Genomic DNA, 13,668 nt, shown 5'->3' on the forward strand with positions numbered 1-13,668 from the left:
ATACGTTACACGTATTAGCAACTGGAAGCAGACATGGCCTCATGAGATGAGGCTGGCCTGGCTAGGGGACCTGCACATAGGAGCACTATATAGGTTCAGCCTCTCTCCCAGGAGAGAGACTGAGACCTGCCTCTCCCTCATACTCCAGGTCAGACAGATGTGCGGACCCTCTGCAGTCTCCATGGTGTGTTTGATCTGAGCCGCTGCACCTGTTCCTGTGAGCCAGGCTGGGGTGGGCCCACCTGCTCAGACCCCACAGATGCTGAGATTCCTCCCACCTCCCCACCCTCAACCTCGGGGTCCTGCCCAGATGACTGCAATGATCAGGGTCGCTGTGTCCGCGGTCGTTGCGTGTGCTTTCCCGGCTACACTGGCCCCAGCTGTGGCTGGCCATCCTGTCCCGGGGACTGCCAAGGCCGTGGGCGCTGCGTGCAGGGCGTGTGCGTGTGCCGGGCAGGTTTCTCAGGCCCCGACTGCAGCCAGCGCTCCTGCCCTCGGGGTTGCAGCCAGAGGGGACGATGTGAGGATGGGCGCTGCGTGTGTGATCCAGGCTACACTGGTGAGGACTGTGGCATGAGGAGCTGCCCTCGCGGTTGCAGTCAGAGGGGGCGCTGTGAGAATGGGCGCTGCGTGTGCAACCCTGGCTACACTGGCGAGGACTGTGGGGTGAGGAGCTGCCCTCGGGGCTGCAGCCAGAGGGGACGCTGCGAGGACGGGCGCTGCGTGTGTGACCCCGGCTACACTGGCGAGGACTGTGGTACGCGGAGCTGCCGCTGGGACTGTGGTGAGGGCGGGCGCTGCGTGGACGGCCGCTGCGTGTGCTGGCCCGGGTACACAGGCGAGGACTGCAGCACGCGGACATGTCCGAGGGACTGCCGGGGCCGCGGGCGCTGCGAGGACGGCGAATGCATTTGCGACACGGGCTACAGCGGGGACGATTGCGGCGTGCGCAGCTGCCCTGGCGACTGCAACCAAAGGGGCCGCTGTGAGGACGGCCGCTGCGTGTGCTGGCCAGGGTACACTGGACTCGACTGCGGCTCGCGCGCCTGCCCACGCGACTGTAGAGGTCGCGGGCGCTGCGAGAACGGCGTATGTGTTTGCAACGTGGGCTACAGCGGCGAGGACTGCGGTGTGCGCAGCTGTCCTGGAGACTGTCGTGGCCGGGGCCGCTGTGAGAGTGGCCGCTGCGTGTGTTGGCCAGGCTACACAGGCCGGGACTGTGGCACGCGCGCCTGTCCTGGCGACTGTCGCGGGCGCGGGCGCTGCGTGGATGGCCGCTGCGTGTGTAACCCGGGCTTCACCGGTGAGGACTGTGGGAGCCGTCGCTGTCCCGGGGACTGCCGTGGGCACGGCAGTTGCGAGGATGGCGTGTGCGTGTGTGACGCAGGCTACTCAGGGGAAGACTGCAGCACGCGCAGCTGCCCCGGGGGCTGCCGAGGCCGCGGCCAGTGCATAGATGGGCGCTGTGTGTGCGAGGACGGCTACTCTGGTGAGGATTGCAGTGTGAGGCGGTGCCCGAATGACTGCAACCAGCACGGTGTGTGCCAGGACGGTGTGTGCATCTGTTGGGAAGCCTACGTGGGTGACGACTGCAGCATCCGCACCTGCCCCTCCAACTGCCATGGGCGGGGCCGCTGTGAGGAGGGGCGCTGCCTGTGCGACCCAGGCTACACTGGCCCCACCTGTGCCACCCGCATGTGCCCAGCTGACTGCCGGGGACGTGGGCGCTGTGTGCAGGGAGTGTGCATGTGCCACGTGGGCTATGGCGGTGAGGACTGCGGGCAGGAAGAGCCTCCAGCCAGCGCCTGCCCTGGAGGCTGCGGGCCCCGGGAACTGTGCCAGGCAGGCCAGTGTGTGTGTGTAGAGGGCTTCCGAGGCCCTGACTGTGCCATCCAGACATGCCCAGGGGACTGCCGTGGCCGAGGAGAGTGTCACGATGGCAGCTGTATCTGCAAAGATGGGTATGCTGGCGAAGACTGCGGGGAAGGTGAGCCTTCCCCAGTGTGCTCTGGGACTGTGATTCTGTGAACAGAAGCCATGGGGAAGATCTGAGCCTGAGGAAGAGTGGAGGGAGGGCATGTCATTCCGAGGAGCCAGTGTCCACCAGGGGCAGCAGAACCACAGGGGCGGGGCTCACCAGTGGGCAGGACTGGCCTTCAGATCTCTGAGGAGCAGGTTGGGGCCCATTTAGTTGGATTTAGGGAGATTCTGTGCTCCTGATGAAGAGAAGGTGAAGACGGCCAAGCCCCGTTCAGCCCTCTGTCAGCTATTCTCCACTAGCAGAGAGGAGTGGGAGTTGGGATGGGCCTCTTGGATGTCCCTGAGTAAAAGGGGCTGTGGGTGGGGGTGGTTGCCTTGTGCTAACCAGCTTTTCCTACCCCATTCTCTTGGGCAGAGGTGCCAGCCATTGAGGGCATGAGGATGCATCTCTTGGAGGAGACAACAGTTCGGACAGAGTGGACCCCGGCTCCTGGCCCTGTGGATGCCTATGAAATTCAATTCATCCCCACGGTGAGAAAGATGCCAAGCTCCAGGAGGGGACTGAGTGAGCAGGATGGGCGGGGTGGGGGGCGGGCAGGGCTCACCTCCTGGAGGAAGTTCCAGGTAATCGTTGGTTGAGTCCAGATGGCTGGGTTCCTGAAGCTGCTGTAAAGGCTTTCTCAGCCTGCTTGACACTGGGCACTGAGGCCTCTGCAGCATCTCCAGCAAGCATTGGTTCCACACAGTTGGAACACTTGGTAACAGAGAGCTCGATACTTCCTGAGGCTGCCCAGTCCATTGTTGGTCATCACTCTTAGTTGTTGTGGTTGTTGCGGAATCCGTCTGCCCCCATTCTAGCACCTGTCCGTTGGCCCTAGCTGGGTAGTCATCAGCAGCTGGAATGTTTTTTGCTTTCCCTGTGTCCTACACCACAGGCCTTCAGGTATTTGCAGACACCAGCCTGGTGTCTCCATTCCTCAGGCAAAACCTCCCAGTTTCTTCACCCCTTTTCCCTAAGTCTTTGTTCTCTGAATACTTGACCTTCCTGTGACTCTTGCTTTTTTCATGTGCCCCCAAAATGTGGGGGCAGAGAGGGGCCCACTGGCTTACTCTGGATTTACGGACACTTTTCTCAGAGTTGGCATATATTAACTTGTAGTCACACAAGCGGGTAGCTGTTTTGGTCATATTTGGTTTTTAAAGTAACTTTTAATTATAAAAGTAATACAGGCCCAGTGCAGAAAACTTAGAAAAAACTTAGAAAAAGCAGGGAAAAAAGATGGAAGGAAAGAAGACAACATTCAACTATATACACTTCTTTTTTTTCACCTAAATATAGGCCTTTGCATTTGGCCCTGTTCAATGTTATCTTTTTTGGTTTGGGCCAAGCTGTCTAGGCTGTTGCAACAATTTTGAGTCTGTGAACTTCATCTCCCACCTCCTTGTCATCAGCACATGCAAACCAGTTTTTTCTCTGTCTCCCTCCAACTTGCTCTTTTTTTTTTTTTTTTTTTCCTTGAGACAGAGTCTCGCTCTGTGGCCCAGGCTCGAGTGCAGTGGTGCCATCTCAGCTCACTGCAACCTCTGCATCCCAGGCTTAGGTCATCCTCTTACCTCAGCCTCCCAAGTAGCTGGGACTACATGTGTGCACCACCTTAGCTTACTAATGTTTGTATTTTTAGTAGAGACAGGGTTTCTCCATGTTGCATGCCCAGGCTGGTCCTGAACTCCCGGGCTCAAGTGATCTGCCCGCCTCAGCCTCCCAAAGTGCTGGGATTACAGGCATGAGCCACCACGCCCGGCCATCCAACTTGCTCTTAAAACATTAGAGGGAATACCCTAAGGACAAAGCCTTGTAGTCACTCATTTGGGACCTCTCTTTATGCAGATTGGGCTTTTAAGATATGGTCATTTCCCTAGCTCCAAATCTTCTGACATTTTTACCATCCAACTCATGTTTTCCTGCATCATCCCACAAATGCCATGGGGTGTGGGCCATGTCACCCTCATCTTCATCAGCTTAGCCCGGACTCTGTAAAAATAAACAACTCCCGGGGCCTAAGGCCTCAGAAGGCACTAGGACAGAAGGGGACAGCTCAGAGGAACTGTCATCCTCACTCCACTTTGCTTTGTCTTGTCATTATGCTCCTCGGGCCAGCCCCCTACCACGTTCTGCCTGTCCTCACTCTCCAGCCAAAGCGGAAGCAGAAATCTCAAGTTTGTGGCGCAACCAAGATAGCTTGAATTTTTTCTTCTGTTTAAACATCTTTTTTTTGTTGTTGTTATTATAAAAATACTTTAATCACGAGACAAGAATTTGGCAACTAGAGAAAAGAAAAACAATTCCTGGCTGCTCCTCACTAAAACAAGCACTGCTAACATGTTCAAGTGTTTCTCCCACTCTCTTCTCTGTGTATATTATTTACATAGCTCTAATCTTGAAAGGGTGGGACTTTGAAAAGGAAGTTTCCTAAGAAACTTCAGGGAAAGAAGAATTAAAATAAACACTTGAGATAAGAGGAGCTTTTAGGGCAGCAGTTGTCTCCTGCTCTGAGTAAATAAACACAAACCCATCCTTGATGTTGTCAAGGGTGCCGCTTTCCAGTTGAAGCCCTAGGCTTTCTCCCTCACTCAGAGCCAGGGTGGCGGTGCCAAGTTGGCCTGTGCCAGGCTCGGCCATGTTCTTAGTTCATCCATTCTGCTCTCGGTATGGGCGTCTGTCACATTCTGGGTCTTCTCTGAGCCTGGGTGTAGAAGGCACTCCTGTAAAATTGGTCCCCAGACACTCCTCTTGGGCCTGGGCTACCGGCCCTCAGACCATGCTTTCTGCTCTCTGTAGCTGGCCCCTGGTATCGTACCTTCTGCCTTGGCAAGTGCCATCTGTCTATTTCTTTTCTTTTCTTTTCTTTTTTTGAGATGGAGTTTCGCTCTTATTGCTCAGGCTGGAGTGCTGTGGAGCAATCTCGGCTCACTGCAGCCTCCGCTTCCCAGGTTCAAACGATTCTCCTGCCTCAGCCTCCTGAGTAGCTGGGATTACAGACACCTGCCACAACGCCCAGCTACCCTCTGTCCATTTCTGTGGGCACAGAGTATATTCAGTAGTTGTCTGTCCTCTGGCTGCTGCTGTCATCCTAGAAGCCTATCTCTACCTCTTCCCTTCCCTCTTCCCAGAAGTACTTCTCTCTCAAAGCCCAAACTCTGCTATTCCAGATCAAGGGACACACCTAGTTATTGAAATTATTTTTCAGAATGCAGAAGGAGGAGGTTTCTCCTCTCCCTGCATATGTGGCATTGTTACTGTGACTCAGTGGTTCTCAAAGTGGGTTCCCTGGACCTGCAGCATCAGCATCACCTGGGAGTATGTTAGGCAGGCAGATTGTCAGACTCCCCTCCCCAGATCTACTGAGTCAGAAAGTCTGGGCACAGAGCCCAGTAATCTGTATTGCAACAAGCCCTCCAGGTGATTCTGATGCCCCTCCAGCCTGAGGCCCACTAAGTGAAGGAATGTTGCTATTTCGCAAAGTGCTAGCCCCACTATGAATGTGAGAGAAAGCATGGGGAAACCGAGGGAGATGAGTTCCTGAATGAGAGAAAGGTTCAGATATTCCTTGTCTGGGTGTGTCCTGCAGCCTGGAAACCAAGGCTAGGCTGAGCGTTCACTGGGACTCAAAACCTTGCAGCCTCAGAGAAGTTTTTGCTTGGGTCTAGTCTAAAAACAGCGATGAGGGTGAGATAAGCTCCAAGGACCAGCCAAGGTAGAGTTCTTCATCTGGAGCCACGAGGTTAATATTGGGATAAGGTCTAAGACGTCCCAAGAACAAAATCAGTGAAGCAGGCCAGGTGCAGTGGCTCATGCCTGTAATCCCAGCACTTTGGGAGGCCAAGGTGGGTGGATCACCTGAGGTCAAGAGTTTGAGAACAGCCTGACCAACACAATGAAACCCCATCTCTACTAAAAATACAAAATTAGCCGGGCATGGTGGTACATGCCTGTAATCCAGCTACTTGGGAGGCTGAGGCAAGAGAATCCCTTGAATCTGGGAGGCAGAGGTTGCAGTGAGCTGAGCTCGCGCCATTGCACTCCAGTCTGGGCAACAAGAGCGAAACTCCATCTCAAAAAAAAAAAAAAAAAAAATCAGTGAGGCATCCAAGCTTCACCAAGGGGCAGAGCCAGCTGCCAGCATCTGTTTGATGCTGCTTCAGGGCCAGGTGTGGTGACTCATGCCTATAATCCCAGCACTTTGGGAGGCCAAGGTGGGTGGATTGCCTGAGGTCAGGAGTTCGAGACCAGCCTGACCAACATGGAGAAACCCCATCTCTACTAAAAATACAAAATTAGCTAGATGTGGTGGTGCATGCCTGTAATCCCACTACTCGGGAGGCTGAGGCAAGAGAATCGCTTGAACCCGGGAGGCAGAACTCGCAATGAGCTGAGATCACACCATTGCACCCCAGGCTGGCCAACAGGAGTGAAACTCCCTGTCAAAAAAAAAAAAAAAGAAAAGAAAAAAGAAAAAAGAAAAGAAAAAAGAAAGCCTGCTTCAGACCAGCAAGATGGTGCTAGGAGATGTGGGAGACATGGGTTAGGTTGATGGGCTTTTAGGGGACTGTTCCCAGATGGATCTCAGGAGGAACCAAGAAGTATCTAAAGGAGATATATATATATGTTGCTCTTGTGAGAGAAGAACTCTGGGGATAGGCTTGCCTCACTGAAAGAACCAGATATCATCAGGGAGCATCCAAGGTGTGTGTGTGTTGCAGCGGCAGGGATGGGGTGGGTGTGGATAAAGAGAAAGAGACACACACACAGAGAGAAAATGAACAAATAAATTCTGGGAACGGTAAGGATTTCATGGGTCTTGAGTTGAGGCCAACCCAAGGCTTCCTAGCTGGGGTATTCTAGGGCAGGATGAATAGGAGAGGGCTGGAGGTCCTGTGTGCCCAGGAAACCTTTTCAGCCCAGAAAACTGACAAAGCTTTACTTCATCCTCAACCCAGAAATCTCTACGTGGCCTTCTCATCTGGTTTTATACTTTGGTATTTACTATGTTGATTTCCCCACAGCTCTCTTGGTTTAGGAGAGTACCTTTTGAAATTTCCAATCCTACTTGGCTGAATGGAGGTGTCCCCATCACGGCCAACATAGCTAGGCAGAACAGAGCGTCCTTAGCGGCTGTCCTAGCTGGACAGCACGGCAAAATGTGGGGCTGTTAGAATGCTCACAGATGTCCAGTTCCTCCTGTTTCCCAGCGGTGGGCACTCCAGGAGACCCTGCCTGGAGCAGGGTCCAGTAGATTTCCTTTGGGGCCACCACACATAATCATAATTCCTTAAATGTACCCTTGTAGGAGTGTTGTTTTCTCACAAGCATTTCCTAAGCATAGAGATTGTTTTAGTATTTCATATAGTCAAGATGTGGCCATACGTTTAGCTACTAGAGTCTGAGCTACCTGAGGACAGGGACCATATATTTTATTTTTGTGTCTCCAATGCCCAGCATGATGCCAGGTACAAAATCAACAATCAGGAAACATATTTGTGGAACTTTGAGCGGGTGGGTCTTGTTTTGAGGAGCCTACAACCCGGGTGAAGAGACAAGAAAAGTCCCTCAAGGGAAAGGTGGTGATGTGAGTCCCACTCCTATTACATAGCCATGAGCAGGCATCTGCCGGCAGGTTCAGAGGGTGAGGCAGCCCCCTTAAGGAGAAAGTGCAGCTTGAAGGGCATCCTTGATCGACTGCATTTGTTCTGACAGGACTGAGCTTAGGAGAAGCCTCTCATGCCCAGGTAGTCAGAGTTGCCAGGGCAAAGCCGGAGGGAGAGTCCTAGTGCATGTTGGGTGGAATTCTGGCAGATGAACACGTGGTGCCCATGAGAGGGGACTCTGGCAGATGAGCAGGGGGTGCCCACGAGAGGGGTCTCTGGGATCACACTGCCAGGGCCTAAATCCTTGCCGTTTTCTTGGTGTTGGTGACCTTGGCAAGATACTTGTCCTTCTGTGTCTCAGTTTCCTTATCTGTAAAATGGGACTAATAGGACCTGTTTTGTAGGGTTGTAAGTGAGTTCATGTATGTACATCACCTAGAACAGTGGCTCACAAGGAGTTAGCGCACTCGGCATGTTTGCTCCCCAGCTTGTACAGGGTCAAGTTCCACACAGTCCCATGTTGACACTGAGAACTGGAGAAAGAAGAGATAAGGGGGATTGAGCAGCAGAGGCGAGAGTGCCAGCCCCTAAGCCACCTGGTGCTGTCTCTCACAGACAGAGGGGGCGAGCCCCCCATTCACAGCACGGGTTCCAAGCTCTGCCTCAGCCTATGACCAGAGAGGACTGGCCCCTGGACAGGAGTACCAGGTCACTGTCCGAGCCCTTCGAGGGACCAGCTGGGGCCCTCCTGCCTCCAAGACCATCACCACCAGTGAGCGCTGGGGCTGTGGGGAGGGGTGTCCTGAGTGGAGATCTTGACTGGAGAGGGAATCTGCCCCCTGGGAGGGCAGAGGGAAGGGACTGGATGGGGGCTAGGCTCTTGGAAGGAAAGATGATGACTGAAGAACCAGACACCCGCCTGAGCCCTCCTTCTCTTTAACCTGGCTAGTGATCGATGGGCCCCAGGACCTCCGAGTGGTGGCTGTGACGCCGACAACACTGGAGCTTGGCTGGCTGCGTCCCCAGGCCGAGGTAGACCGATTTGTGGTGTCCTACGTCAGTGCCGGCAACCAGAGGGTGCGGCTGGAAGTGCCCCCTGAAGCAGACGGGACGCTGCTGACTGACCTGATGCCAGGCGTGGAATATGTGGTGACTGTCACAGCGGAGCGGGGCCGGGCAGTCAGCTACCCAGCTTCCGTCAGGGCCAACACAGGTATGGCTGGCCAGAGATTAGGGAAGGGCCCTGGTTTCCCAGCCTTGGATCCTCCTCCTCAGGAGCCCAGGCTCAGGGCTCACAGGCTCCTCTGAATGCATCTGGCAGGTGTGTAGCAGTCTCGAGGCACCTGCTGGGGGCCTTGCTCTGTCCTGAGGCCACTGGAGAGACAGAGCCCTCAGATGCCTGGAGTCCTGTAAGAAGGTTGCAGGTTAGCCTGTGAAAGGAACCGCCCCAGGGAGAGAAGTGAATAGGAGATGCTGCCTGATCCAGTCAGTTAAGGGAGGTTCTTATTTAAATTTAGTTAGTTACAGGCCTTTTGCTGATAGATCTTGTGGGACTGGAATTAGGCAGATTAGAGATCATCAGTCCTGTTGACTTTAGGATTGGAATTGCTGGGAGGTGGGTCTCACAGCAGTGATTTTCCACTAAACCTCGAGGTTTCTTAACAGATACCTGGATATTTTTCTTTTCCTGTGACAGGGGGACACCCACCTCGCTGTAGCTCACGTTCTCTTCCCGGACTCCCCTTTCTCTCCTTCAGCTACCGGGCCCCACCCACGGGCTTCTCTCTTCTTTCTAGGGCACCAACAGTAGTGGGCTTGGAGGGGAATGGGGGGGGCTCCGGGACACTGACCGATTTCCCTCCGTTCTCTTTCCAGGTGGGGCTGGGGCACAGGGAAGAGGCCTCTGGCTCTGGTGGGAGGGATCGAGGGAGGGGCTGCCGGGGAGGAGTGCCGGAGGGAGCTGCCACTGACCTGTTCTCCTCCCCTTTTTCGCCCCTGGCAGCACCAGGCCACTACAGTTACCCGGAGGTGCGCCCCCCAGCCCCGCCCCCCAAGCCCCGGCCCCGGCCAGCCCCAGCCCCGCGGCCCCCACGGCCCCCTCGGCCCTCGAGGCCCGCAGAGGAAGGGGAGGAGGAGTCCTCGCCCAGGCCAAGCCTGTCCCAGCCCCCACGGCGGCCTTGGGGCAACCTGACGGCCGAGCTGAGCCGTTTCCGCGGCACGGTGCAGGACCTGGAGCGCCACCTGCGGGTTCACGGCTACCCACTGCGGGCCAACCAGACTTACACGTCGGTGGCGCGCCACATCCATGAATACTTGCAGCGGCGTCTGTTGGCCGCCGCCCCCGCCGGCTCCCCCGCACCCCTGACCCGCCACCCCCGCCCCACCGCCAGCCCTGACCCCGGCACCAGGAAACGGGACTCCAACCAGGGAATCTACGGCCTCTCGCCTGAAGGTGTCGACCGGGTGGCTGCGCCCCGCCACCCCAAGCCAGAGGTGCTGGGCAGTTCCGCCGACGGCGCGCTTCTCGTGTCTCTCGACGGGCTCCGAGGCCAGTTCGAGCGCGTGGTGCTGCGCTGGCGGCCTCAACCGCCTGCAGAGGGCCCCGGCGGTGAGCTGACCGTGCCGGGCACCACGCGCACCGTCAGCCTGCCCGATCTCAGGCCCGGCACCACCTACCACGTGGAGGTCCACGGGGTGCGGGCGGGGCAGACCTCCAAGTCCTACGCCTTCATCACCACCACAGGTAGCGTGGGCTGGGGCCACGGGACACCCCATGCCTTGTCCAGCCACACCTGCCGTTGGAGCCTGCATTCATGAGTTCCTCCTGCTGCCACTGGCACCCTTCTACCTTCGGGCGCTACCTGGCCGAGGCTCCAGGGGGCCCCAGGACAAAGCACGAGTCTAGTGTCCCTAGAAGACGTCCCCACCCCCAGGGTCCTGGCATCCATCCTGTGGATGCCTAAGGTCAAGGCAGCCCCTTCTTTGGGGTTCCTGGGACACTTCCAGGATTGCTATTTTAGGCAATAGAGGGGGATGTGGTTGGGGCGCCTGCAAAGGTTCACTGGAGCAGTTTGAGTGGGCTGGGAATTGAAAACAGTGATTCCCGTTCTGACTCACTGTGGTGAGAGTGGCTCAAGACTGTGGTCAGTGGTTACTGTTTTCCACAATTGGGCCTTGACCTTGAAGGGAAACATCAGAACTGCGTGGGGGTGGCCTGGGTGCCATCAGGCAGCAACTGTATGTCGGGGAGGTGAAACCACTGCTTCTTGATCTGGCTTTTCAGACCCTCTGGCTCACTTTATGCTGGTCTCTCCCACAGGAACGATGTCTGGGCTTGGGGAAAGGGCACCCTGTGGCTGCTGTGGGGTGGGTGGTGGACCTCTTCTTCCCCCATAGGGCCCAGATGCCACCTGACCTGGATGTCCACCCCCACGCCCTCTTTCTCTTCCCACTGCCCACTCTCCTCTTGCATCCTCCCTCTCTAACACCACTGTCTTTCTTCCAGGCTTCTCACTGCAGCACTAATGGAAGCCACCTGACCACCACCCAGTGGGGGGGATGTATGTGGGGAGGGACATGGAAGTCTCCAGGGGCTGGAGGTCATGGAAGCCTTGTGGGGTGAGGGACAGCAGGCTTTATTTTATTTATCACCTGCCTGAAGCGCAGGCCCAGCTGCTCAGGAATGTGGTAGATGGGGGTGTTTGGAGGACTGGCTGACCTTTGGGAGGAGGGAGTGGCCCAGGTGATGGAACCAGAAGTAGAAGAGGGTAGGGCCCCACGGCTCTTAAAGGCTAGAGGGCAGAACCTGGGGACTGGGGATTCCTTTCTAATTCTCATACTGGACTCTCCTCTTTTTCTCACCCTGCCCCTTCCCAGGGTCCTCACCCTCGGGCCTCTTGGGGACTACCGATGAGCCTCCTCCCTCAGGCCCCTCAACGACCCAAGGGGCCCAGGCTCCTCTCTTGCAGCAGCGCCCCCAGGAGCTGGGAGAGTTGAGGGTGCTGGGCAGAGATGAGACAGGGCGCCTCCGTGTGGTCTGGACCGCCCAGCCCGACACCTTTGCCCACTTCCAACTGCGCCTGCGGGTGCCCGAGGGGCCGGGGGCACATGAGGAAGTGCTGCCAGGGGACGTCCGCCAGGCTCTGGTGCCTCCACCCGCTCCTGGAGCCCCGTACGAGCTGTCACTTCGTGGGGTCCCTCCTGGGGGCAAGCCCTCTGACCCTGTCATCTACCAAGGCATTATGGGTACATATTTGACTCTGCTCAGATCAATATCCTGAGATTGGGGGAGGAACTGGGGCTATTGGGACTTCAGAGGTAGGATGGATATTGAGGGGCCAGTGAAGGGCAGAGCTGGTGTTTGGGGCTGGATAGAGGAGAAAAGGAGAGAAAAGGAATTGCAGGTTCAGCAGGAAGATGGATCGAGGAGGATCTCAGAACAATGATGAGGATAGGTGGGGAGAGGGGAAAGAGGCAGAGATAAAAAGGCCAAGAGTGGGACAGAGATTCCAGAAGAGAGGCTGAAGGTCCCTGGCCCTCCACCTGCAGCTTTCCTTGCCCTTTCCCCTGCCCCTACACTTCGGTTGCTCCTCTGCCCTGCCCTGCCCTGTAGATCTTTCAGGGTGGGCATGGTAAGGCCTCTGGACACTGACTCTTAGCTCCCAACACCTCATCCCTGAGAGCCTGGTTTGCAGTGGACAGCAGTCCGTGGTCCCATCAGCCAGTTTCTGCTGGGGGTGAAGGCTCCTTGGGGCAGAGGGCTCCACAGCCATCAGGACTTCAGACATGGATGAGGTTTGCAGGACCAGCGAAAGACAGGTCCTGGAGTACCTGGCTTTCACACCCCCTCTTTGTTCCTCTCTGTGGGACCAGGGTGGCTGACTCATCCCCCAGCTCCAGGTCAAGCTCAGAGAGGGTGGTAAGAGAGAAAGCAGCGCAGGTGGGCAGAGGAGCCTTCAGAATGCTCTGAAGCTGCAGTGGGGAGGCTTGAAACTCTCCTACAGAACCCAGAGGGGACCTGAAACCCCCCCAAAGATCTTGGGGTGCAGAGGGATCAAGACCCTGTGAGGAATGGATAAACTGTCACAAGGGAAGGAGCAGAGATTGAGAGGGAAATGCCTGTCTTCCAGGAGAGCTGGTCACTGAGGAGTGGGGAGATAGCGTCTTCCAGGGAGGGAGCTATCAAGGATGGAGTGAGGTGGGCAGGGGAGAGGGAAGGAGACACAGAAAAGAGAACAGTTGAGTCCACTATGCTTTGCTTTTGCCTCCCAAACTCCAGACAAGGATGAGGAGAAGCCTGGGAAGTCCTCAGGCCCACCACGCCTGGGTGAGCTGACGGTGACAGACAGGACCTCCGACTCCTTGCTCTTGCGCTGGACAGTCCCCGAGGGCGAGTTTGACTCCTTCGTGATCCAGTACAAAGACAGGGACGGGCAGCCCCAGGTGGTGCCCGTGGAGGGGCCCCAGCGCTCAGCCGTCATCACCTCCCTGGATCCTGGCCGCAAGTACAAATTTGTCCTGTATGGGTTCGTTGGCAAGAAGAGGCATGGTCCCCTGGTGACTGAAGCCAAGATCTGTGAGTGACAGCAGCAACACCCTGCCCTCTGTACTGCCCTGAAGGAGGTTTCCTCAGTGCTTTGGGAACCTGCTTTGGGAGGGAGCTCCAGGAAGGCTTCCTGGAGGCAGTGGTGCATGAGCTGAATTCTGAAGGGAAAGTAGTGGTGGGGCAGGCACAGTGTTTGAGAAGCTCAGTGCAGCCTGAGGGAGTCACGATGATCGAGGTGGGGAGAGCATGGCCAGTAAGAGAATCACTGTCACAGTTTCCTCTGGCTGGAGAACAGGGCATGTGGGGGTGCCAAAGGGCCTGGTCTCAGGGCTTCCTATGCTGTACTGAGGGGCTTGGGCCTCATTTGAAGGCCCCTAGAGGGCCTCTGAGGGTAAAGTGGGAGAGTGACGTAACTAGATATTTATCTTGCAAATAGCACGGTGGCTGCTGAGACTAGCTGGAGAAGTGAGTTAAGAGCTGGTAAGGGCTGGCAGGGT

General features: G+C 56.2%; 1 protein-coding gene and 2 long non-coding RNA genes across 7 annotated transcripts in view; 1 reads left to right on the forward strand and 2 right to left on the reverse strand.

Moving 5' to 3' along the window:
- LOC105497656 (tenascin-X) overlaps positions 1-13,668 on the forward strand; it is a 69,797-nt gene that overhangs the window by 12,122 nt on the left and 44,007 nt on the right. For 2 of the 3 annotated variants that reach the window (XM_071097227.1, XM_071097228.1), the window contains exons 3-9: positions 149-1,987; positions 2,396-2,511; positions 8,242-8,398; positions 8,576-8,839; positions 9,629-10,369; positions 11,503-11,871; positions 12,905-13,201. In XM_071097227.1, coding sequence (XP_070953328.1) covers positions 149-1,987; positions 2,396-2,511; positions 8,242-8,398; positions 8,576-8,839; positions 9,629-10,369; positions 11,503-11,871; positions 12,905-13,201 — 3,783 coding nt within the window. The remainder of the gene's footprint in view (positions 1-148; positions 1,988-2,395; positions 2,512-8,241; positions 8,399-8,575; positions 8,840-9,628; positions 10,370-11,502; positions 11,872-12,904; positions 13,202-13,668) is intronic. The other variant, XM_071097229.1, reaches the window with a different exon arrangement.
- LOC139363442 (uncharacterized) lies at positions 4,588-7,364 on the reverse strand. The gene is made up of 3 exons (XR_011623834.1): positions 7,067-7,364; positions 4,839-5,056; positions 4,588-4,724 (listed from the first exon to the last, which is right to left on the reverse strand). It is a non-coding gene; the product is annotated as an uncharacterized lncRNA (long non-coding RNA).
- LOC112429462 (uncharacterized) lies at positions 7,436-10,215 on the reverse strand. Of its 3 annotated transcripts, none has more exons than XR_003021718.2 (3): positions 10,073-10,215; positions 8,752-9,033; positions 7,436-8,159 (listed from the first exon to the last, which is right to left on the reverse strand). It is a non-coding gene; the product is annotated as an uncharacterized lncRNA (long non-coding RNA). The 3 variants fall into 3 exon arrangements; XR_011623831.1 differs by having other exon boundaries at positions 10,051-10,193; XR_011623832.1 differs by having other exon boundaries at positions 10,024-10,162.

Source organism: Macaca nemestrina, chromosome 5, assembly GCF_043159975.1.
Source record: "Macaca nemestrina isolate mMacNem1 chromosome 5, mMacNem.hap1, whole genome shotgun sequence".
In the NCBI taxonomy this organism is placed as follows: Eukaryota; Metazoa; Chordata; class Mammalia; order Primates; family Cercopithecidae; genus Macaca; species Macaca nemestrina.